This window comes from Rhinolophus sinicus, chromosome 13, assembly GCF_057876585.1.
Source record: "Rhinolophus sinicus isolate RSI-liver-muscle chromosome 13, RSI-T2T, whole genome shotgun sequence".
NCBI classification, from domain to species: domain Eukaryota; kingdom Metazoa; phylum Chordata; class Mammalia; order Chiroptera; family Rhinolophidae; genus Rhinolophus; species Rhinolophus sinicus.
Window position 1 is genome coordinate 20,263,432 of NC_142513.1, and position 26,414 is coordinate 20,289,845.

At 39.8% G+C, this 26,414-nt stretch overlaps 1 protein-coding gene and 1 pseudogene across 1 annotated transcript in view; both read right to left on the reverse strand.

Moving 5' to 3' along the window:
• ACSS2 (acyl-CoA synthetase short chain family member 2) overlaps window positions 1–26,414 on the reverse strand; it is a 46,469-nt gene that overhangs the window by 18,353 nt on the left and 1,702 nt on the right. Inside the window, exon 2 of the mRNA XM_019733611.3 lies at window positions 23,460–23,655. Within this exon, the coding sequence (XP_019589170.3) occupies window positions 23,460–23,655 (196 nt within the window). The remainder of the gene's footprint in view (window positions 1–23,459; window positions 23,656–26,414) is intronic.
• Window positions 12,292–16,161, reverse strand: LOC141568281 (small ribosomal subunit protein uS4 pseudogene; annotated as a pseudogene).

Sequence of the window (26,414 nt, forward strand, 5' to 3'; positions counted from 1 at the left end):
GTAGACAAGGCCACTCCTAGTAGGATGGAAGGTAAAGGGAAATGAACTAGTGTGGAGTGACCAATGTTATCACTTCCGAAGAAGGCTACACTGTTAGCGTCTTCCATAAGGTCCTTGGAATATCACTGACGATGGAAATTTAAAAACTGAATGTAAAAAATTAAATGTTAATGCTGTTCAGAGGAGAGGTAAGCACCTCACAGCCCCCCACCAAGCGGAGGTGGGCGGAGATGGGAAAGGGCTGCTTGAACCACAGGACAGGCCTATCAGACAAGCGTATACACATGTATTTATGTTTATACACTCTCATTGTTTTCCTATACAAATGATGGCATATAATACACTCTATTCTGTATCTTGTTTTTTATTGAGTATAATATACATCTAATAAACTGCACAAAGTTTAAGTATAAAGCTCGGTCATCTTGTTTTTTTAAAAATTTAACAATATACCTTGATGTGGTTCTTCATCAAGACTTAGTGCTGTTTCTTTGTTATCTGCTTTATGTATTCCACTGTTTGTATGTGCCATAATTTATCTAATAAACGCTTCAATGAATATTTTTATTCATGTGTCATTTTACTCACTTGCAAATATATCTGTAGGATTAATTACTAGAAGTAAAATTGTTGGGTCAAAGGATATGTGCATTTTAAATAATGATAAACATTAGAAAAAAAACGACTTTCAATAAGATAGTCAGGGAAGACCTTTCCCCGGAGAGGTGATGTTTGAGCTAAGTCCTGAGTAATGAGAAGTGGGCAACTATTAATATATGAATTCTTGGGAAGAGTATCCTGGGCAGAGAGAATATTGAAATTTGAAAAGGAACTGAGGTGGCAAAGAGCTTGGCCTACTCAAAGAACAGAAAGGAACCCAGTTTAGCTGGAGCATAGTGAACAAGAAGGAGGGTAAGAATAAGAGACAGGCCAGATCGCATAGGGTCTCGTAGGCAATGGGAAGAAGTTTGAATTTTATTCTAAATGGGCTCCTCCTGGCTTCCCTTACCCACAAGGGCACACCTCCACATTTTTTTGGTCATTCCATTGCTCCTGCTCAGAATGCCTTCCCTCCTCCTTCAGGCACAGCACCCCACATGTCCCTCCCTAAATACTACATGTCCCAGAGTACTTACGAAGGAGGTAACTGAAACCTGGAGAGATGTAATAGTTTGGCCAAGGTCACACAATTAAGTGGCAGAGCCAAGAATAGATCGTTAGGTCTTTTGATTTCAAGTTCGGACTCTTTCCCCTCACAGTGTGAAGGACAGAGACTAGCAGAGAAGCCAGGCGCTTGGAGGTTACACAGAATATTATCAGCCTCTTTCCAGCTCCTGGCTCAGATGAGTCAGTTACTATCCTTTCATTGGCTTAGCGCCCCCAGGGCTGAGAGGAGCCAAGCACAGAGAGCGCTCTAAAGTGGGAAGGAACAGGGAGAGAGGAAGTTGGCAAACAGCCCTGAATGCCAGAGGCAAAACAGTCATTTCCTTAACTGGCCCACGGATGAGTGCCACAGGAACTTCAGAAGATCTCCAGTTACGGCTAAATGTAGACATATGCCACGTCCCCACGCACACGTTCCACATGCACACCGCCTTCCAGCTCGCCTGTGTGCACTCACATGCATAATATAATAGAGCACCCATATGAACATATAAAACATTGTAAGCACACATAGGCACAAATAAGCATAACTACGTGGATCCAGGACTCAGACATGGGCCTCTCTGCAGGTACATGCACTGCACACCTGTACCCACCCGTGTGCACAGCTTGCCCCTCCAGACACTCTCTACCTAATCATTATGTTTCCTTCTCTTCATGCAACTTTCCATTATGTAAAATTAGCTCATGTATTTTATTTATTAGTATATTATCTGTGACTTTCAGTGGAATATTAGCTCCATGATAACAGAGACCTCGTCTGTCTTGTTCATTGCTACATCCCTAGCTCCTAAAATAGAGCCTAGAAAATAGAAAGTACGCATGAACAGATAAGCACAAACCTATACAACAGCTTATTCGAGCCCACTTCCAGTTACACACACACACACACACACACACACACGCACACACACCACAGTGTACACTCCTCTCCCTGGCTCTGGGCTCAAGTTATACATTATTGATATAGGCACCTTACTCCTTCCAGTGTCTTCTTTCTTTGACATACACAACGGGCTGGGCCCCCTGGCTGTTTGGGGGGGGCGGGGTACTGGCCTACTGCAAGATCCCAAGCCCTCTAGGATGTTAGAATTTTCAAAAGAACATCCAATTTAGTCTCCTGACTCCCAAGAGGTCATTTGCTGTGCTCGAGGGCACATGGGGGCCTGCGGCACAGCAGGCCCTAGGACTCAGGATCCAGGACTCTCCTCTACACGGGGAGTTGCAATCTCATTACATCATATCCTCTCTCTCCTCCAAACACAGTTGGCACAATAAGTACTTAAAGTTCATGGTCAAATCATTGAAAAGGTGATAACAGATTAGACAGGGAAGACTGGGGCACCCCCTCTTTATATGAGTGGGATAGTCATTGGATTGGAGATTTCAGTTCCCTACGTTAGCAGAAAAGTAAGGCACAGGATAGGAGGAAAGAGCCAAGGGAAAAAAAATGTGGGGAAAACTGGGTTCTTCTCAGGGGCTTCCGAGGGCAAGATCTAACCTGGTGAGTTGGGCCTTCCAGAGGAGAAACACACAGAGGAGATGAGGAGTCAAACCCATTATGAGAAGACCACTGGACTGAGCTGTTCAGCATGGAGAAGAGAAGATATCGAGACACGATACCAAGTCTCAAATATTTGTATATCTGTTGCCTCCACCCTAGTTCAAGCCACCCTCATCTCTTGCCTGGATAACTACAATGGTCCCAAACTGGTCTCCCACTTCACTCTTACCGCCTTCCAAGCCATATATCATCCAGAATGATCTATTAAAAAACATAAGCCAAACTATATCACCTCCTGCTTAAAACCTTTGAAAGGCTTCCATTGCATGTAGAAGAAAATGCATACTTCTCCTATGCCTTGTAGCCTCTCCAACTCATTTTCTGTCGTTGTTCCATTCTACTTAATAGGCTCCAAACACATTCACCTTCTGACTGATAGAACACGCCATGTTCTTTTACTATCTTTCCCCAGCTCTTTGAGTGGTTTGCTCTGTCTCATGTTTCAGATCTCAGTTTAAATGTCACTTCCCTGTGAGTCTTTCCCTGACTCCCCTAAGTAGCAGCATCAGCTCTTCCTATTATTCTTTATCACAACACTGCTTATTTTTTATAGGACTTTTCTCAAGCTATAATTTTGATTATTTATTCATCTACTTTTTCTTTGCTAATTGTCTGTCTCCCCTACTAGACAGTAAGCTTCCCAAAGACAGAGACCAAGTTGGTCTTGTTTACTGCTGAATACCCAGTGCCTGATGAAGAACCTTGTATATGGCAGGTGCTCAATAAATATTTTCTGAATGAATGAATGAGCCTGAAGGATGACTATGGGAAAGAAGCAGACTAGTGTTAACGTAACTATAAATGAAAGAGCTAGGTCAGATGGGAGAGTTCAATGGACGGAAAGCCTTTCTGTCAGAGTGGTCCATTGATGGAAAACACTCCTTCAGGAGCACCCTAACTCTCTGGAGCTCCCTAACACTGGGGCTATCATGTAGAATCTGGGATTTGCCGGGATACTAAAGAGCAGACTTCATGATGTGGTTGGAACCAAACAAGACCAGTGTGTATCAAAGTATGGTCAGACAGTGTTAATAACACAAGTTTCAAGGTCCCGCCCCACATAGCTGCAGCATAGGATCGTGCAGCTTGGGCCTGGGAAACCCGTACAGGCATTAACTCATTCTCCAGGGAGTGGGGTCCTTGGAATTTTAATTTTATAAATAACCCATGTGGTTTATGTTCACTGAAGTTTGAGATGACCTTCCTATAAGGCCCTTCCAACCTTAAGATTCTTTGATTTGGTAAAATGAAGAAATAATATGTTCTATGATCCAGAAAGCAATGCACAAGCGTGAGGCACTCAGATATAAGTACATCCTCAAGTCACTTTTCCTTTCACCAAGGAAGCAGGGCATGGGAGCAACATAACTGGATCAATTAGCGGCCTAATGTTCCCTCTGGGTTCTCCTGCCCTCGCCATGGAGAGGAGAACGGCTGGAGGAGGAGGTGGGAGGAGGCACACCCCAAAGACGGAATCACAGATCACATGGAATGCCAGAGGAGGATGGGGCTTTTGATAGCCACCATCCTTATTTACAGATGAGAAATCTAATGCACAGATGGGAAGCGATGGCCTTGAGGTTACTTGGCACATTAGTAGCAGCATTATTCTAAAGCAGTGCTATCCAGTTTGGTAGGCACAAGCCACATATAGCTATTGAACACTTGAAATGTGGCAGACGAACTCAATGTTTAATTTTATTTAATTTTAATTATTTTAAATATTAATAGTCACCTGTGACTAGTTCTAGAGTCTAGATGGCTCTAGTTCAGGGCACTCTCCTCCTAAATGACATGGCCTCCAAAAGGGGGGTGTTGTTTTCAAAGCCAGAATTAGCATGAGGAAGAAAATCAATATGCGGGAGTCATGAGAACTATGGGGTTGAAGTCCACCAAGGATGGATTTTGGTGTGGCTGTAACCACCCAAGAAAATTGAAAACATGCATCTGTATAAAAACTCGTACACAAATGATCATAGCAACACTATTCATGATATCAAAAAGTGAAAACAACCCAAAAGTCCATCAATTGAAGAAGAGAGAAATAAAACATGGTACATCCATATGACGGATTACTATTCAGCATAAAAAAGAATGATGTACCGCTACATGGTACAACATGGATAAACCTTGAAAAGATTATGCTAAATGAAAGAAGCTAGACACAAAATGCCACATATTGTATGATTCTATTTATGTGAAATGTCTGGAATAGTCAAGGCCATAGAAACAGAAAGTAGATTAGTGGTTGCCTAGGGCTGAGCTGGGGAATGTTGGAGGAAAATGAGGAGCTACTGCTAATGCATGTGGGGTTTCTTTATGGGGGGGGTTAAAATGTTCTAAAATTAATTGTGATGATGGTTGCACAACTCTGAATATACCAAATAATCATTCAATTGCACACTTTAAATGGGTAAACTGTATGGTATGAATTATATCTCAAATTTTAAACACACTAGTGATTTTTATTGAATTTCAATAAACATCGATTAATTTGGGAAACAACAGACATCTTTACAAATCTTCCTTTCCAGAAAGACTGTCTCTTAGCACTATTCATGCATTCATTCATTCACTCACTCATTCATTCATTCATACTGTCTCTATTTGCCTAAAGACTTGGCACTTATCTATTTTATTTTTAGCATTATAGTCATATGCATACATGTTTCCCTCCCTGGACTGTGCGTTCCTTAAAGACAGACAGGATCGCTTTTCACCTCTTTCCTCCTCAATGCCTAGTACAAAGTTTGACAGAGTAGATACTTAATACATAATTTTGAAATTCATGGATAAAAGAATGAATAAATGAACAAACTTCTCTGTTCATATGATCCGTCAGATCCAGGCTGATCAGAGTAAGGAAATATAGAAGGACAGAGGGGATTAAAGAACATACAAACAAATAAGATAGATGCTAGACAAGCAAGGGAAACAGTAGACCCAGAGAGGAAGAGTGCAAATCTGGTGGAATGGGATTTGGAGATGTTTCAGGAAGAGTTTCTTGAGTCCCTACAGCGGGCTCAGTTCTGGACTCTACGCCATGGAAGAGACTGGAAGAAGCCCTAGATCTGAGGGTCAGGCTGTGGGACTCCGGCTTTGCAATCTGGGCTATTATTGCTCCCTGTCCTCCTGCCAACTATTTTCAGGCCTTGATCCAAGGACTGTGTGCCTGTTCCCTTTGGCCAAGGCGGCTTTGGTACCAGACAGATTCTGCACCATTCTCTGTTGAGAAGGCAGACCTGGGCCAGTACAGAAGTTGCCTTTTCCCACTGCACTCACGCCTATTACAGGAGAGAAATCACAGACACTCATTCCTACCATCCTGTGCCCCATGCTAAACCTGACCCAAAACAAGTGAATGAGGGCAGCCCTCTCAGATCCTTTATTATCACAGAATTTGGATGCTGCCTAAAACAGGAGCATGCCTGGAGCAGAAAAAGCAAATGGGAAGAACAGCCAGGGACACCATTTTACATGTGCATCAGGTCTCGCAAGTATAACAAGCACATTCAAAAACATTCATTACAATGGTTCTTTGTTATTTAGGTAGATAGAACAGTTGAAGAGAATAAGTGTGCAGATCTCACCTTCCATATGTAATCTTTCCTAACATTGGTCTATCTGAGTTGGTTCTTCTTCCCCACTTTCTCTTTCACAAATACTCTTCTTACACTTTATTAAAAAAATGCCATCTCTCTTATCTCAAACTTCATTATGCCTGTACAATGCAGAGGTCAAAAGACAAACAAACAAACAAACAACAACAACAAAAAAACCTTCAGAGTGCCAAAGGGACAATTTGAGAATGTATAACTTCAGAGGGAGAGCCCCAAGAAAGCAAATCGGGGAACTTCTGTAAAAAATCAATATTGAAAAGAGTCACATCTTAATTCATTCAGGTGACAAACTTATGGCAAGACTACTTAGAAGATAGGTATTTTCTAACAGAAAGTAAATCTGATGTGGTTGATTATATTGACAGACAACTGACTATAAAAATTAGTTTATATGGTAGACATTTTCTATAAATTATATGAGCTAAATTTGCAGTTCCAACGTCTTGAAAAAGATATGTAAAATATACACATGCATACAATACAAAACACATTGGAAATTAGATTCTTTGCAATTATTTAATCTTATGATAAAATGTTTAAATATGAACTTTAAAATGTGTGAAGAGTTACATAATTTTTCAAAATTCTTTTATGTATACAGTTGTTATAGTTTAAGGCCACTGATCTAAATAATTACTTTTCAAAGGTACCGTGTTACCACATCACTGTCCGCCACATCAGAAACATCTGAGGAGGTTATAAAAATATAAGGTGGTAGTTGTATCCTTCAGAGATTCCGATTCAACAGGTTGGATGAGGACCAAGACTCTGGAGTATTAACAAGAGCCTCAGGTAATTATTTGGAGTCACCAGACCCCGATTTATTGTTGACTCCTAACTCAATGTATGAATTTGCACAAATTTTCCTCTCTCCCTGAGCCGCAGTTTTCTTCTTTGTAAAGTATAACATGGAAGAAGGAACTCAGGAGGAGAGGGAAGGTTGGTGTTCGACCAGATAATCTCTAATGTATCCTTGGTTCTCCTTTCTTCCTTTCAGAAGCAGGAAAATGGGTCCTACGAGTCAGTTTCAGAGAAGAGAGGTTTTACTTACATGGGTTAAAAATAAATAAATAAATACATTCCAAAATAAATAAGTAAACTTAACTGAGGGAGAGATCACATAAAAGTAATGAAACCTGACATGCCTGCCTCTCATGGTTTTTGTGTAGATCAAATAAAAATCCAGCTAATTCCTGACATAAATACAATATAAAACTGCTTTAGAGGATATTCCCTCACCTGATCCTTACAGCTAGTTTAATAATATTTCAACAGTAAGTAGAACAGGCATCATTATCCCCATTTTAAAGATATAGGAAATCCAGAGGAAGTGGCGTGCCAAGGTCACACAGGATGGTTAAGGACAAATCTGTAACGAGGTCCCAGGTTTCTGACTTCCAGGCTAGTGTTTGTTTCACTATCCCTATTTGGAGTGCACCCAAATGAACATGGAGAAGCCTCTCTCCCAAGAATCTCCAGAAGCACCGTGAGAAGCAGAGGAAGAGATTCCGATCCACTTTGAGCTTTAGCCTGTGGTCAAGGTCATATCCACAAAGATCTCTTAAATATTCTGAGAACTTCCTGAAAGAACCAAAGCTCAGGCAAGGGAGCCCACATCTGTCTACTTTCATGTTCCTTGGCAGTGTTCAAGTGTCACAGGAATGCTTACTTATACGTCCATTTGCTCCCAGAGACATGACCCACCCCCTCTCTGGAAATCAGGGAAAACACATTATCTCCAGCATTTCCTTCCTAAATAAAATTCCAACACACAAAAATCTTGCCCTCACAAGATTGTGAGTTCCATGAGGACAGGACCAGATTTCCCTTGAATACTGCTATAACCTAAGCACTTAGTACAGTGCCTGGCACGTTTCTATACATACCCATAAACTTAATTTTTAAAAAACTTGACACTGGAAGCTAGTAGATTGTCCACAGAGCCTGGCTATCTGTAAGTTGGACCCGTACCTAACGCATATACAAAAATTAACTCAAAATGGCTTAAGAACCTAAACATAAGATCTAAAACAATAAAACTCTTAGAAGAAAACATAGGACAAAAGCTTCATGACATTGGATTTGACAATGATTTCTTGGACATAACACCAAAGACACAGGCAACAAAAGAAAAAAACAGACAAATGGGACTTCATGAAAATTTAAAAATTTTGTACATCAAAAGACACTGTCCGCAGAGTAAAAAGGAAACCCACAGAATGGGAGAAGATATTTGCAAATCATACACCTCATAGGAATTAATATCCAGACTATACGGAGAATTCCTAAAACTCAACAACAAAAAAACAACCAACCTGATTCAAAAATGGGCAAAGGACTGGAATAGACACTTCACCAAAGAAGATATAGGGATGGCCAATAAGCACATGAAAAGATGTTCAACATCACTAATCATTGGGAAATTGCAAATCAAAACTACAATGTGATACCATCTCACACATAGTAGGATGGTTACTATCAAAACAAAACAAAACAAAAAACAGGAAACAAGTGTTGACAAGGATGTGAAGAAATTGGAACACTTGTGCACTGTTGGTGGGAATGTAAAACAAAAATGGTAGAGCTGCTATGGAAAACAGTATGGTGGGTCCTCAAAAACTTAAAAATAGAATTACCATATGATCCAGTGATCCCACTTCTATGTATACACCCAAAAGAATTGAAAGCAGGGTCTCAAAGAGATACTTGTGCACTGCTATGTTCATAGCAGAATTTGTTCATAATAGCTAATATGGAAGCAACCCAAGTGTCCATCAAGTGATGAATGAATAAGTAAAATGTGAAATATTACAATGGAATATTATTCGGCCTTAAATAGGAAGGAAATCCTGACACATTGTACAATATGGATGATCCTTGAGGATATTATTCTATGCGAAATAGGCCAATCACAAAAGACAAATCTGTATGATTCCTCATATATGAGGTACTTAGAGTAATTAAAAATCATCGAGACAGGGCCGGCCCGGTGGCTCAGGGGGTCAGAGCTCCATGCTCCTAACGCCGAAGGCTGCCGGTTTGATTTCCACATGGACCAGTGGGCTCTCAACCACAAGGTTGTCAGTTCAATTCCTCGAGTCCCACAAGGGATGGTGGGCAGCGCCCCCTGCAACTAGCAACGGCAACTGGACCTGGAGCTGAGCTGCGCCCTCCACAACTAAGATTGAAAGGACAACAACTTGACTTGGAAAAAAGTCCTGGAAGTACACACTGTTCTCCAATAAAGTCCTGTACCCCTAAACGAAAAATCATAGAGACAGAAAGTAGTGGTAGTTGCCCAGGGCTGGGGGGAGGGGAGAATGGGAAGTTATTATTTAATCAGTACAGAGTTTCAGATTTACAAGATGAAAAGAGGGTGGTGGTAATGACTGCAAACGATGTGAATGTACCACTGAACTGTACATTTAAAAATGGTTAAGATGGTAAATTTTATGTTATGTGTATTTTAACATACTAAAAAAAGAAGAAACATCAAACAACAACAAAAAACAAACCCTGATGCTAGAAGCTAGTGGATTGTCTATGGAGTATGGCTATCCATGCAAATAAAATTAGGCTTCTTATCATTTATGGGCACCATATTTGGATTCTCTGACCTATAGATAAGGCAGTCATCCTCAAGAGCAGCTGAAAATAAAGTCCAACAAGAGGCCTGTATGAACACTTGTGCGCTGTTGGTGGGATTGCAGATTGGTGCAGCCACTATGGAAAACAGTATGAAGGTATCTCAAAAATCTGAAAATGGAACTACCTTACGATCCAGCAATTCCACTCCTAGGTATCTATCCAGAGAAATCCAAAACTCTAATTCAAAATCTTTATGCACTCCTATGTTTGTTGCAGCACTATACACAATAGCCAAGACATGGAAACAACCGAAATGCTCATGGGTAGACGACTGGATTAAGAAACTGTGGTACATTTATATAATGGAGTCTTATGCAGCCATAAAGAAGAAAGAAATCTTACCATTTGCAACAACATGGATGGACCTAGAGAACATTATGTTAAGTGAAATAAGTCAGAGAGAGAAAGACAAATACCATATGATCTCATGTATATGTGGAATCTAAAGAAAAGAATAAATGAATGAACTAATCAGAAACAGTCTCAGAGACATAGAGGAAAAACAGAGGGTTGCTAGATGGGAGGGGGGGTGGGGATAAAGGGGAAGGTGAGGGGATTAGAAAGCACAATCGGTAACCACAAGATTGCCATGGGGATACGAAAGTCAATTAGGGGAATGTAATCAATAATGTTGTAAAGATTCTGTAGGGTATCCGATGGACACTTGTCTCAGGGAGACCACCTCAGGGATGACGTAGATGCCTGATCACTGCACTGTACACCTGAAGCTGAACAATAATGAATGTCAACTACAATTTTATACATATATATATAGTTACAAGAAGCGGAGTACATTAGGAATAGAGACAGTGGAAAAATGGCTGTGTGTGATGTCAGAGGGGTAGTGGATGGGGGAGGGGGGTTGTCACTGTGTGAGGGATATAAATGATAAATGTCTAACTATTACATTGTTTTGTGCACCTGAAACTAATAAAAAAAATGTTAAAAAAAGGAAAAAAAAGGCCTTATGACAGCTCATTTGCATAGATTTCCATGTATTAAAACATCATGGTCAAAAAGAAACAAACATCGGTTTCAAAAACAAGCCTCCAGTCAAAAATCATGCTCAGAAAGCAGGTGTTGATATGCTATAGAAAAATTTCCTGCAAAAACAACTGTTAGGTGTTCCAGCGTAAATAGATTCAGGGTCTTATTTATTTTATTTAAATAAAACAATGATTCTCCCAGCTAGTAAAACCGTAAGGCTTTTAATAAATAGACCAGACCTTAGAACCCTAGATAAGGGCTGTTCTCAAAGACTTCCATCCCCAAAGAAATAACAGATAACGTCTAAGGCCCTCCTAGGTCTAAGATTCTGTAATACTCTCTTGTCCTTTCTCTGTTTCAAAATTCCAGGCTCCCCAATGCCTAATGCATAAAGTTCATACAGTTCGGTCCTGTGTCCTGAATTCCTTCAGGGTCTGGCCCTACCTTAAGTGATAAACTTCAGCTATGCTGTTCTTCTAGGCCCACCTTTATTATCAGCTGAAGCTCTCTCAGCCCCTTGGCAGGAATGCTGTAATGACAGGGAAATGAATGGACAGGGAAAGAGCTCTAGATTGAAAGACAGGAGATCTGGATTTTAGGTCAAGCTTTGCTGCTTCTCACAGTATGAGACCTTTTTACAAATCACTTCACTTCTCAGGCCCTCAGTTGTAAATGAGGGGAATATTTCATGAAATGTTCTTTTTAGATCTAGATTTTATTATTCATTCTGGCCGAGAGCAAAAAAAGAGGATTGGAAAGTGAGAATTGGGAAAAGCTTCACAAAGATGATGATATTCCAGATGATTTTTAAAGAATAAGCAGGATTTAGACTGGCCCAAATAAGAAACAGACCAATTCAGGGAGAGGGAAACAATGTTAGTTAGCTTAGATGCAGAAGCAGAGAAACACAGGTCAATCTACAGGCCAATGCTAATCCTAAATAATATTTTCACCCCTCAATGGTGTTTTTCATAAAGCTAAATATATTTGATATAAAAGACTATATGCTGTTATGTCCTGCCTATTCTTATGCAGTTAAATTGTTTTTATTTTTAATTGAGTAGCAGTGATGTAAGTTGATATTTACAGTTTCAGAAACACCTTTTCCTTGTAAAAATTTAAACTGGCAACTCTGGGGGTTCCAGGTGAAATACGCATGAAATTTTTTAAAATCTCAATCATTGGTATAAAACAAAATAGCAACCAATTCAGTTTAGACCTTAAGCTGCATTTTGTTGGCTGTAAGATCGAAAAGATAGAAGGTTAAGGCCTTGAAAGTCAAGTAAAGACTAAGGGACTATTCTTGATTAAAGAAGACTAAAAAGATATGACAACTATATGTCATGTGTAATTTGAACTGGATCCTTTTGCTATAAGGCTATTATTGGGACATTTGGCAAAAACTTCAATGGAGTATGAGGATTAGAAGGTAGTGGTGTATTAATATTGATTTCCTGATTTTGATAGTTGTATGATCAAAATCAGCTACATAGGAGTCTTTATTTGTTGGAAATACACACGCAAGTATTCAGGGTCTGCATCTTACCCTCAAATGGTTCAGAAAAAAAATTATTTGTATTGTATTTGCAACTTGTCTTTTTCTTGTGTTTTTTTTTAAAAGTGTTGATCCTGTTTTATTATCTGACTGGAAAATTAGATAATCCACCAGTCCAGGCAGGGATGGGCAGACTTAATCCTTCTCCTGGTCATTACCAGCTCCAGCTCCACCCTGGCCCTTTTTGGCGTACTTCCTCTTCATGAGGCCTCCCTGTGTGGAATGCAGAGGGAGAAGTTGTAGATGTGCTTCTGGGAGGCCAGGAGGACAATGAAGGACCAGATATTCACCACCTGTTTGTGGACCCTGATATGGTAACGGCGGATCAGCACTCAGGTGTGGTGAATGGACGTGGCCAAGCCAAGTTTGAAGACCTCTCCAAAAAATCCTTGATCTTTAAGCCCAGGATGTAATCCAGCTTCATCTTGCCCTCATCCAGCACCGGATGCAGATAAGTCACCGCAGCAGGGTACCTTCAAATGGAGGCATCCATCAGCAGCTCTTGGCAGCCTTAGGGGATCTTGGCTGGAGGAAAGCTGATCTCCAGACCTCACGTTTGTTCCAGAGCCCATATTCACCAGTCAGCTTCAGCTCTTGGTCAAGGCGGGATATCTTAAAGGGTCTCCATGGGAGTCACTTAGGTTTTGCCACAATCCCAGCTCTGGGCCACTGGTGTGTTGGCTCTACTCTCTCATCTATACCTAAGTACAGGCTGCAGTAACTGAGAAAGAGCTGTACTTGTAACTTTTCTATAAATCTACTTCAAAATTTTAAAAATTGATAATATAGACTAGGGAGGGCTCATATAAAGGGACCCAAATACTTAGTTTAAATTTTCTTTTGTAGGTTAAAAAAAAAAAAAAAAAAAGCCAGAGAGGCTCGTAAATTAAAGCCCCCTCTTCCATCTCAAAACTTTTTACCTACTAAAATCCCAAGTTATGGAGGAACGGAAATGGATGATCTTTGCCAGAGTGGCCAGCAAGCATTCAGTTGCCTACTGCTTGCCAAATCACAAAAGGAGGGACTGAGAGGCTAGTTCTTACTTTCATAAGCTTAAAATCTTTAATTAGATCTAAACCACACACCTCCTAAAGCCAATATTGGGAGACAGTGATCAAGAACAAGAAATGCAGAAGTAGGAAATCACCAAAGGAATGCAAAAAGAAATAACTTAAGTGTGGTCAATCATGGAACAGTTCCTAGAAGTGATGGATTTTGAGCCAAGTTTGAGAAAAGAGGCTAGGTGTTCGTCAGAGGAAAGAAGGGCATTTTGGAAGAACAGAAAAGTCATATGTGGCTGCCAGTCTTGAACAGTGTCCTTGGACATATGTGACATATATGAGTGAGTATTAGCACCACCTCACAGCAATAAATCTTCTCAGTGTTTTCTCATCTTTCATTCAGCTAGTCCTCATAGCAATCTTTTGAGATTGGCAGGACAAGATTTGCTATCCCCATTTGAAAGAGTGGGAAATTGAGGCTCAGAGGGATGCCATCACTTGCTGAAGGTCACAAAGCAATGGTTAGGACCTCTGCCTGCAAATCTTCAGACTAAGCTCTTTAAACACACACACACACACACACACACACACACACGATCAAGAGAGTGATCTTTTCAAAATGTAACTCTGGTATGTCACACCTCTATTTGAAGTTCTTCATTGGCTCCCGAGCACTTGTCACAGCTGCAGTTTTACATCGCTGTGTATGAAACACAAATTCCCGATCCTTCCCCAAAGGTTCTCCTCCCAGTTTCTCCTCCAATTCAACTACTGGAAATTCCATTTTTTCCAGTTGCACTCCATTCTCTTATACTGCACATTAAGTTCATTAGCAAGTCCTATAGGCTCTGCCTTCAAAACATTCCAAAATCTGACTACTTTTCATGACCACTGCTGTTACCTTCATTATCGTATCTTGCCTCTGTACTGGTTCCCTTGCTATTTGTTGCCCTGTGCCCTCCATCCGCTATTTTCAAGGTAGTTTGCAGACCACAAATAATAGTCAGTTAAAAAAAAAAAGTGTTTAATTAATAGATGAATGAGCACACCTCAGCTGAGGACATTATTTCTTTGAGGCTTGCCCTTTAATGTTTTGAGCTTTATAAATTATCATTATAAATGGTGACATTTCTAAAGCCAGCCCTAAACATTCTAAGTAATCTACTGGCTAGACAAGTCACAAATTGTCAAAAAAGCTAAGGCTATGTAAGTAGAAGCATTGTGTCTACAACAAAGAATGTACGTGTTCTTCTCCAGAACAAGTTACATCAGCTACGTGACTCTGGCCAAGTCACTTTCACTTTCTAAGCCTCAAGTTCCTCATCTGTCGAATGTTGCTGTGAACCATACCTAGGTTTCAAAAAAACAAGGGGACAAATATACAAGCACAGCTCAGAGGAGACACAGTTTACTATTAGAATAAATAGAAAAGTCTTAGGTATTATGAGAGACTGTAAGTGAAGTGATAGAATATAGCCGTCAATAGGGCTGATGTAATCTTAGATAAGTAAAGTCAGAACAAAGAATGGTAATAACTCCCCACCCAAGGCAGACCATAGCTAGAATACTTAGTGAGAGATACGGGCCAACTAGAATACGTCTGGAGGAGACTGACATGGATGATGAAGGACTTGTTCAGGAAACCACCTCGTACAAGGAACCTGGGAATGTTGACTCAGTATCCATAAAACCAGAACACCGGACTAGATCAGGGGTGTTCAAACTGAGTTTTGCAAATCCCTAGAGGTTCCACACACATGTCTCACAGGGACCACAGTGACAAGGTGAAGAAGCCAACAGACTATGGCTGCGGTCCTCCCATCCATGTTTCAATCAGATCAGCTCTGCTCTTACCTGTTTTAGGTATGAGGCTTTGGCATAATCATAAACATACCTAACACACTATTTGCCAAGCCTTAAGCCCTTTACACAGATTATTCCAATTATTCCTCACAACAGTCATATCATAGGAACTGCTATTATTCTCACTTCACAGATGGGAAAACTGAGGTTTAAAGAGGTGAGGGAACTTGCCCAACTAATAAGTGTAGGAATTGAGGCCCAAGCAGAGTCCAGAGCCTACACCTGTTAATCACTATACATATAATATTTTATTTGAATAAAAGGATTCTAATGCTTTAAAACAAAACCTGAAAATTACCAGATGATCTTCAAGGCATCTTCTAGATTTAAACGTCTGTAATTCTACACGCAGCCTGGCAAAGGGATATAATAACTGCCATCAGATATCTGACAGGATGTCTTATGGGAAAAAAGAATAGGATTACTCTATGTGGACCCAGAATCTAACTAAGACCAAGGGAAGAGAACAGAGTGGGGGAAAGAGTTATGGGGAGGGAATACAGCTAAGCACCTTGTAACAGAGCTGCCCAGTAATGGGACAGGTAGTGAGTAAATTCTGTGGTCTTGATAGTCCCAGAATCAGAATGATCACTTATGGGGACTGCTGGGAAATGGAGATAATTGGGGCTACTATTCCTGCTTTGTACAGGAAGTGGACTAAACCTCAAAAGACAGGAACTGAAAGGCTCAAATTCTCAGATTGAGGTTCAAAGGATCATTACCAGGGCCCGATGTCTCCCATACCAAATTCCGCTCCATGCCTTTGGTATTTACTGTTGTAAATGTGAGGCTACCCTAAGGCAAGAATCCATGCCCCCACACACACACACACACACACACCTGCTCTCTTCAAAGGCCACCCCTTCCTCTAACCTCTCTTGGCTGCCTTATCATTGCAGTTCCCTACATTTGTGACAGAAATTCTAAGTCAGTACCAGAAGTAACTTCAGCAAGTATCCTGTTCACCCCCCAGAGTTTACAGGTGGGAAAAAGAAGGTTCAGCATTATCTGAAGCCATTCTCCTCATTAATTATTTATGAACACACTGGTATAAGAAGTCAGCCTAGACACAAACTCAGGTAGTTGACATGGAGCTCAGGACACTGAATCAGGTCTCAAGAGTCTCCATTTATTATACGTTTACTAGTACAAATATTAGTATATATAATAATATGTTAATATGTAACATAGTATTGTTATTATACATTTATTATTCACATCCCACCTACTTCCAAACAGTGACTAGTGATTTGAACAGCACAGACTACTTCTCTCATTTTTACTCCTTTAGGGAGGGGTTCTTTAAGGAGTCAAGAGTTGTGAAACTCCGAGAAGTGAGAGAAGCAGATTAAAGATCCACCTAACACGTGAAATCCTCCAGCCGTCCTCCACAATCTGCCCATGTAATTCAAGTGGAGAAAGGCTGTTCCCAGCACCAGTTATTCCCCCACGTATCTCCTGTTAGCTTGAAGTGCTTATGCTACCAGCAACATTATTCCCCCGGGCAAGGGACCAGACTCTTTCTCTTCCCCAGTGCCTTCACCCCAAACCATCGAAAATTCTCCCTTTCTTTCAACAGAAGCCCCACCTGCCTATTGAGCGCCACAGTCATTACAGTTTGCAACGGAAATTCTACAGACCACTTCCTCTTTACAAACAATCACAGAATCCTGAAATGGCAGAGCCAGAAGGGACCTTGCAGAGTATCTGTAGTTCATCTCCACCCCTTCCTCAAAGGGAAGGCCCAGAGAAGAGAAGAGGATGATCTGAGGCCATCTTCTTCCTCAAATGAGTATATTTCCTTACCAAGGATATTTTAATCAGTAAACACACACTGCTGTGAAACCAGTGAAGATCTAGAGGGAGGACAAAAATGCCCTTCCCTTCCCCTATCATGGAAATGGACTTCAGGACATGGACCTAGGTAACTAAGAGAGTCCTTGGATCTGAATGCGACGGCAGTACATTCTAGGGCTCTGGCTTTCCATGTCACCTTGACAATCTCCTTGTCAGAACATGAGTCTGCCTCACCGTCCCACCCATCCTTCTCAAATACACTTACTCACACATACCCCACAGGGATCTGGAGAGTTCTAAACACCACACTCTGGAATTCATACTCCGGAGCATAGAAGGATCCTGAAAGCAGAGCTTCTATCCTAAGGTCACTCCTAAAGTCACCTGCTTCAAAGAAGCTCCAGTTTCTAAGGAAGGATTGCATAATAGCCTAGAGGTGTGGAAAGACAGCGGGTAATTTCAGTTGAGAATGAGGGGTGAGATGGTGCACAGATAATGGCAGCCACACGCAACTGAAAGCAAATGGTGGAAGGAATGGACTATACCAAGTATCTTGAACTTTGGAGACTGGGGTCTTCTTCTGGAATAACCTACATATTGAGCAGCTAGTATTTTTTTTTTTTTAATTGTAAAACCCTTTTTTACTGGACACTTCTAAGAATGCTTTACAGGTTGTGCAAAAACATTTACAGGATCCATGTGGTGTTTGTTATTCTCACAAGCTTTTCCATCTACAACTACAATAAAGGTCAGATAAAACACTAAACAAGTCTTCTAAGGAAAACAAGGCCTAGGGATCCCTCCTGTTAATCCACATTTGCCCTCTTAACATTGTTTTCTCGTAATAAAAAGACAGACAGAAACAAAACCCAGATATCTACTGTTGTTGCGAGTGATCTCTTGGACTAAACCAACCAGGACGTGGCAGTCTCACTCTCTACCCACCCAGAGAAACAGCTTTTTTTTTTTTTTTAAAGATGACTTTCTAGTATCAAAAATTAACAGCAAGTACCTCCCCAACCCTCCCTCCCCTCCAAAAAAACCCAAAGCGGCATAGAGTGTGTCCCCCTGGCCCTGAGGGCCTCGCATCCCCAAACCATAGACCTTAAAGATGCTATTCACTGGAGGACTAAACATTTGAAAAACGGCGGTGGCTCCTGCCTCAAATTCAATTTTCTATTATAACATAATCTTGCCCTAAGGGAATTTTTTTGGGCTCCAGTTTTTACCTTCTTGCCCTGACGCTATGAGCAAAGCTTTCTCAAAAAAACTCCCTTAATAATAATAGAAAGTAGTGTGTTACAGAAAAGTTCATGCAATCATTTCACCCACTGCCACACACAAATCCATTTGACGGCACCATAAGAAAGCAGGCGCCCAGAGAAAAGACATCATTATGAGCAAGCAGACTTATTTCCTACTAGCCCCCCCATTCCAGCCTCGGGGTCAGAGGTGTTTGTGGGGCAGAAGAAGGGTGTCACAGACGGGGAGACTAGAGGGCCAGAATGAGAGCCTGCATACCGAGAAGGCCTGCATGGTGGTAACAGTGGGAGAGGGAGAGATCAAATCTCACCACAAAATTTTAAACAGAGAACTGCCCAGGTGAGGAAATGGAAGTAAAGCATTATTCTAGAAGCACAACCCAGGGTTTTCCCTCACTAGGCAGTGCTGCGCTAGGTGGGGTTTGAGCAGCTAGTATGAATCACCAGAATAACAGCCATTAACCACTCTTTCCACCCTCTCCCCATAAACCCTTTGATCCCCCAAGTCCCCTACTGTCCTGGAGTGTCCCCTCGACTAGCCAGCCCCCACTCTTTCAAGCTACTACTATGTTCTAAGTCACCATCATTGCTCACCTGGGTTTCTAAAGCAGGCTTCTAATTGATCTCCCTCCTTCTGCTCTTGCCATCCTACAGCCTATTCTCAACAAAAGACAGATTCTAAATATAAGTCAAATCATGTCACATCTATGCTCAAGATGGTCCAATGGTTCCTGATTTCACTATGAATTAAACCCAAAAGTCTACATTGACTTTCGAGATTCTACCTGATCTAGTGTCCTACTGACCTCATCCCCTGCTCCTCTCTTTCTCTAGCTCACACTGCTTCAGCTGTACAAACTTCCTAGCTGCTCTTCAAATACACCAGGCAGCAGCACACTCCCACCTCAGGGTCTTTGCACTTGCTCATGTACCTCGAATATTTTCCCCTCCCAACCCAGCTATCTGCATGACACATGCCATTTCCTTCAGATCTCTGCTCAAATGTCACGTTTATCAGAGAGTTCTTCCCTTATCAATCCCCAGTCTTCATTGTCATTCCTTTTCCCTTATGCTGCTCTGTATTTATCTATAACACTTAGCACTACCTGTCATATATTTATTGGTTTGTTTGTTTATTGTCTGTCTCCTCAAGCTGGACTATAAACTTCCTGAGGGCAGGGACTTTATTTGCTCAGAATAGTGCCTGGTACATAGTAAGTTCTCAATAAGTATTTATTGAATGAATGAATTGTTCCCTGCATAAAATCTTTACTCTAGAGAGACTTGGTCTTCTCACTGTCCCAATATAATAATAATGGTAGCTAATTTTATTGAATGCTTTCAATGTGCCAGGAGTTGGACACATGTTTTTTTTATCCTATTCAATTGACAACTCCATGAGATAAAAACTATTTTTATCCACATTTACAGTTGAGAAAACTGAGGGTCAAAGAGGTTAAATAATGTGTACACAATCATGCAGTTAGTTAATGGCAGAAACAGGACTCAAAATAGGTTAGTTTGACACAAAAATCCATCCTCCAAATTTTTATGTTATACTTCTTCTGTACAATGCTTTCTCCCTTCTGTGAACTTTTCATGTAGTGGCTTTTTGAAGTTTGGCCCATACTTGCTTTCAGGCTGTTTTATATAGGCCTATCTGGTCTTCGCAAATAGAACATAAATTCCATGAGACCAGGGTCTGGGCCATTCAAACCTCATAACACATTTTATCTAATATTTTTAAGAAAATTAATTTAAATTAAATTTATGGCTAATGTGGCTAATTTTTCTTCTTATTGTCAAAGCCAAATTTGGACAACTAGAATAATGAAGTAGTATCATATGGTGAAGTAGTATCATATGGTAGTTGACTAGGAATGAGAATATCTGTAGATTAGTTTCAGTTGTCCTTTCTGGCCCTTAATCTACCCATCTGTAAAGAGAATTGGCCTAGATGGACTCTAAACAGTTGCTTCGAGTTCTAAAAATACTATTATTCCACGAACATTTATAATGTGTCAAGTCAAAAGTAAAGCGCCAAATTCTTCCTTAATATGGTTCTATTTTGGCTAATTGGAGTACTTTCCTAAGAGCACTACTATTTCCTTTATGGATTATTTCAGTATATAAGACAGGCCTCAAAACAAGGAATGAGATACAAATGTGGTTTGCTAATGACACTATAGTTATCTAAATGACACAGTTTAGGTTGAAAAGAAAGTCATACTGTGGCTCCATAAGAAGTATATCAACTGGAGCAAATCACTGAAAAGATATCATTTTTAAATAATAATACTAAAAATTAGAGCAGGAAGAAGGTGGGCTCCAAGACAAAGGACTCTGGGGGGAAAGGAGAACTTCATAGAATAAATCATGTGATAGAGAGTTTGCAAAATATTGAATAAATGATAAAGGCAAACAGTGCAAGAAAAATCACAGGCAATTTTTAGCTTCAGAGAAAACAAAAATCTGGACATAAAAGGAAATGCAATCATACTATAGTACTCTTATGTAAACAGTGGTTTTAAATTAACAAAAAAAGCAGAGCTATAACTATATTGGGAAAATGACAGAAAGAAGTTAGAGAAATATACAAGAATTAAATTCTCATCTATCATAATAGGAAGTCAATATTTTCTTTAAAAAGATGAAGCAATATCAGCATAAGCATATTATTTTAAAATATGGAGGTAACAAAGGGAAGTAACCACATATCTAGCATATTTGTACTTTACTTTCTTATAACAAATGTGATTTATTTGTAGTTTGCATTTGCTCACTGTAAACATAAAAGAATTGAATAATAATGGCCCATATGGAACTTGTCTCCCACTCCTCTACCCCTGTATCCACAACACCTACAGAGGGCTAAGCAACCAACGACCTTAACAATTCTTGTTGGTTAAGAACCAATGTAAAAATGGAGTGAACATGGAGTTATGTTATGGAATTGCAGAATTTTGCACTGGAATTAAAGGTAGACATTATCTCATCCAGTACTTCTCAAATTGGTGTTCCACAGACTATTTCTTCTTACGATGTTAATAGCATGCTGCATAAAGTGTTTGGGGATCAAATAAATTTGGGAAATTCCATGTTAAACAAAATTAGTCAGATGTGTTTGCTGTAGGACTTCTTAGAGCCTTTACTATGTTAATATACATTGCGAACCAAATGAAAGGCAATTTAATATATAGTATTTCTCACACTCATTTGTTTCATGAATTAAGATGCCCCTGCTAATAATGTCTCTAGTAATCAGTGATTCCTGGAGCATTCTTTGGAAAACACTGATCTAGTCTACTCTCCTTATTTTACAAATTGGAAAAGAAAGGCTCTCTGGAGCCTGTTCAGGGATGGATGATGGGGAACTAGAACAAAGGGCCTCAGGATTCTGGAGTAATCTCCAGTGATTGAACAACTCTGGCCTGTGATTGAACAACTCTGGCCTGTGTTTTCTCTCTTTCACCATGCACCTGAATTATTTCAAACCAGAGAAAAAATTCAGACACAAACATCTCCTGTACAGATCTTTAAAGGTTTTCTGATCCCTAAGGAACCTAAGAGGTGGGCCCCAGTGTCAGCTAGAGCTCAACATCAAGTCCAGGGCAGGAGCTAAAGAAAGTCTAAACAGACATACACACCATGAGTTTCAGTGGCATAATGACAGCAAATTGAGCAATGGCAATGTGATAATAGACCCACTCACATTTGTACAGTGTTTTCAAATAAATAAATAAATAAATAAATAAATAAATAAATAAATAATGTTTTCACATTCTTATTTGGCTCTCATACTAATTTAAGGACAAAGACAAAGGTGGAATTATTATTCCCATTTTATGGAAGAGAAAACTAATTCTCAAGAGAGTTGCCTGTAGTTACACAGCAGGTGAATGGCAGAGTTAGAAAGAGAACCTAAATTTCCTGTCTCTCTGGTTAGGGCTCTTCAATATATCCCACAAACTAGGCAAAATTTTGACTGAGTACCAATTTAACTCTTCCATGAAACATCTAATCTGCTCCAATTGGCTCACTTCATAATAGGATCAATTCTCAGAGTGCTCATGGGTCGTGGCAGAAGCAATACCCCAATTACTGGAATTTGAAGGTCCTATTTGGGTTTCGTATGCTAATACCTCCCACAGAACAATTTTGCCAAGAGACGGGGGTCTTAGAAAATTCCTGCTGGGAAGGCAGCATGGCCTAGTTTTACAAGCAAGGAGTCAGATAAACTTGGTTTTAAATCCTGGCTCTACCACTTACTTTATGACCTTATTCACTGTGCAACCCTTCTGTGCTTCATTTCTTCATCTGTAAAATGGAGCTAAGAATACCTATTTTACAAATCTTTTGAGAAGCTAATGTAAGGAATTAGAGGAATAGTATAGTGTCATGGTCAAAAGTTTAATCTCTGGAATTATATTACCTGGGTTTGAAACTCAACCCTGCTTCTTGCTAGCGGTATGACTTTGGATAAGTTAAGAACTTCAGTTTTCACATATGTAAAATGAGGAAAATAAATAATGCTTGGTTGTTGTGAGCATCAAATGAGATAATATTTGTTAAGCACTTGAGCACAGCGTCTGGCATATACTCAACAAAAGGTAATGATGACAGCAGCGGTGGTGGTAGTGAAAAATCCAATACCAATTTTCCTCCCAAAGCAAGAATGAGAAAGCAAGCTCCTCAGTCCTGTTCTCTTCCATTTACCTTCTCCCCACTTTCCTCTCCAACTACAAGCCAAGAACACTTGACTAAAAGTCAGGACACTTGGCTTTGAATGTCAACATGCTATCTATGTGATTTAAGTCATTTAACTTCTTTGAGGCATTTTTTCTCATCTGAGATATTGATACTTTGCTTACTCTACCAGGTTATTGTAGGTATCAAATGAGTTCATGGATTTTAAAGTACTTTATGAACTATGAAACACTATAAAACTGTGAGGGGTGACTTTTTATCTACCACAGACTGTAAGATAGATGTTTTTACCAGTAAAAAGCAATTTTGTCGCCAAGTTTTTTCTCGTGGACAATTCGATCCAGTACATTGTAGCAGATGTTGGTAGTTGCTCCTTTCATCCATTCAATGAATATTTTCCCTTTAGTCACATCGAAGTTATACTTGAGGAATGGGCCAGGACATGGGGTCTTCCAATAAAATTCCTTGGCAATGTCGCCCCAAAATTCTGCAACAGAAAGGGAAGCCCAAATATCACGAAGCATATCAGATATATTTATCCTCAGATATCTTACCAGTTTATGCACAGGACCAAGTCACAACTTCCCTGCTCTATACTTTAGGGCCCACCACCTCGGTTTCCTCCACTACCTGTCTAAGCGTATCACCCACCACTCTCCTAACCTACCTTCTTTCTATTCCCATGAGCTGAATTTTACTCAAATTCTTTCTTCCCGTCTCAAAATTGCCACTCCATTTTTCACCATCTATTCAAATCGCAGCTGCCCAGGGCCTATCACAATCCCTAGGATATTGTAGGCAATTTTTAATGAATTAATTAGTGAAAGGAAGAAATCTTTTACCCACAGAATCTTCCATGACCATGTCTCTCTTAATTTGTTCACTCACTCTCAGCAATTAGTTACTGAGCAGCTCCGTCTCCTACAACTACTTGCTCAAGCGTGACCTGCTATGTACCAGATGTTGCTTTAAACTCTTTACATGTATTATTTCATTTAGTCCTTACCACAATCCTAGGCGGTAGGCCTCATTTTCATTCTCATTTATGGATTTGAAAATCAAGGCTCAGAAAGATTAGATAACTTGCCCAAGGTTATACTTAGTAATTCTAAGCTAAGACTTGAACTTCCCTGAGGAAGATATTTTTGCTAAAATCTGAAATATGAATAGAAGTTTTCTTCACTCTTTACTTGGTCTTTCTCCTAAGAGCAATGGAAAGACATTGTAGGATTTGAAGCAGGAGAAGGACATGATCATATTTACAATCTTAAACTATTTGCCTGAAACTCTGGAGAAAAAGTGCTCCACACGTAAAAGCAGTGATTGCAGAGCACTCAGGGTGTTCTCAGTACTGGATCAGGAGCTAGAGGGGAGAAAGTCACTTAGAACTGTAACAATGGAAGGAACTTTAGAGATTACCACCCCCTCATTTTAGTGATAAGAAACCAAAGTCATAGAGATAAAGGGACTTGCTCAAGGTTATATGATATAGTTTATACAATCTAGTTGGAGAGATAGACTAACACATAAAATACTTCTGAACGTACAAGACAGAATATAATTAAAAGATAAAGCACATGGTGTACCATTTGCAATCAATTAAAGAAATCCAAATTAAATCATCCCAAGGTGCCATTAGATACCTGTAAAAACTAGCAAAGATTTTAAAAAATTAAACCTAATGCCTAAGTGGCCCTGGGAAAACAGATACTCATATAGATAAGAAATCGGCACAATCTTAGTGGATGGCAGGGAAATGCCTGAGAAGAGCCATAAAAAATTTTATACCCTTTCATCTGCAAACTCAGCTTTGGGGAACACACTCCAAGAAAATAATCCCAAAGAAAGAAAAGCAATTACTAAAGAGATGTTTATAGAACACTATTTATACTAGTGAAACTGGAAAATTCCCAAAAGCCTAACAATGAAAAAAAAACCTGGTGAAAACTAGTAATACTAGTAGTAATACAGTAGACTACTAACTGGCCATTAAAGAGAAAGTAAATGGGAACTGGCATTTTTCAATGAATGCCATTCATGTACCAGGGACTGGGTTAATCTCATTTAAGCTTTATATGGCCCTATGAAATAATCATTAATTATCCTAATTTTATAGATGAGAAAACTGAAGCTCAAGAAACATAGGGAACTCTCCCAAGGACCATACATCTAGAAACCAGAATACAAAATCAGATCTGACTCTAAAGTCCATGTTGTTACAATTACATTCAGTACATGTGTATAGTCAAAAATATTTTTAAGTGATAATAGCAGACATAAATTATATACAATTATTTATGAACCACATTTATGTCCATCAGCAAGGAGTGAAGAAAACCAAGTTTTATGATCACTTAGTTTTGTTTTTCAGTTGTTTTTAGCTTGTTTTTGGAGATGTGGAAATCTGGATGTTTCGTTGGCACACATTCTAAGTACTGAAGAAGTTCAGAAGAGGAAAAGATGAGCATGGACTGGAATGATCAAGGAATGCTCTGTGGAATTGGTGGGGACTGACTAGGTAGAGAGGAACAGAAAGAAAAGGGCAAACCTAAGGAAGTGGTGGGAAAGGGACTTTTATATATTCAGTATACCAATGGGAATGGCCTGTTCAGAATGAGGGGTGTGGTAGAGTAGTGGGACACAAGGATAGAAAGGTGGAGTGGGGCTACTTATCCAGAGACCTTGAAAGAAAGGCAGAATTGTTATTTGAAACTGTAGGAAATAGGAAACTATTGAAAGGTTTTGAAGTAATATAAGAAATCGGTGTTTCCAGAATATCCATCTACTAGTGTTTAGATAACTATATCAGAGATTGAAGGTGGGTGAGACTAGGGGAGAGAGAGCCAATTAGGAGGCTGCTTCCTTGAGCTAAAAGGGTCTGTGGGAATGGAAATCAAGGTAATTGGAGAGACATTTTGAAATAGTATTTGACAGAATTTGGTGAAAGACAGACTGTGGTGTCAGGGAAGAAGAATAGCACAGCTATTAGGAGTATAGGTTCTTCAGTCAAGACTACTTTAGGTCAAATCCCAGTTCTACCATTAAATAGCTTTGTTACCTTGTGCAAGTTAGTTAACCTCTCTAAGCTTCAGTTTCCTTCTCTGTAAAATGTGGGTGATAACAGTCTCTACATCAAGTCAAACAGGATTTGTGCTTAGTAAGCAGTAAGCAACCTATAAATAAGTACATACAAATAAACAAATAAATAAATTAAATATATAGATAGATCTTATTGGAGAAGATGAT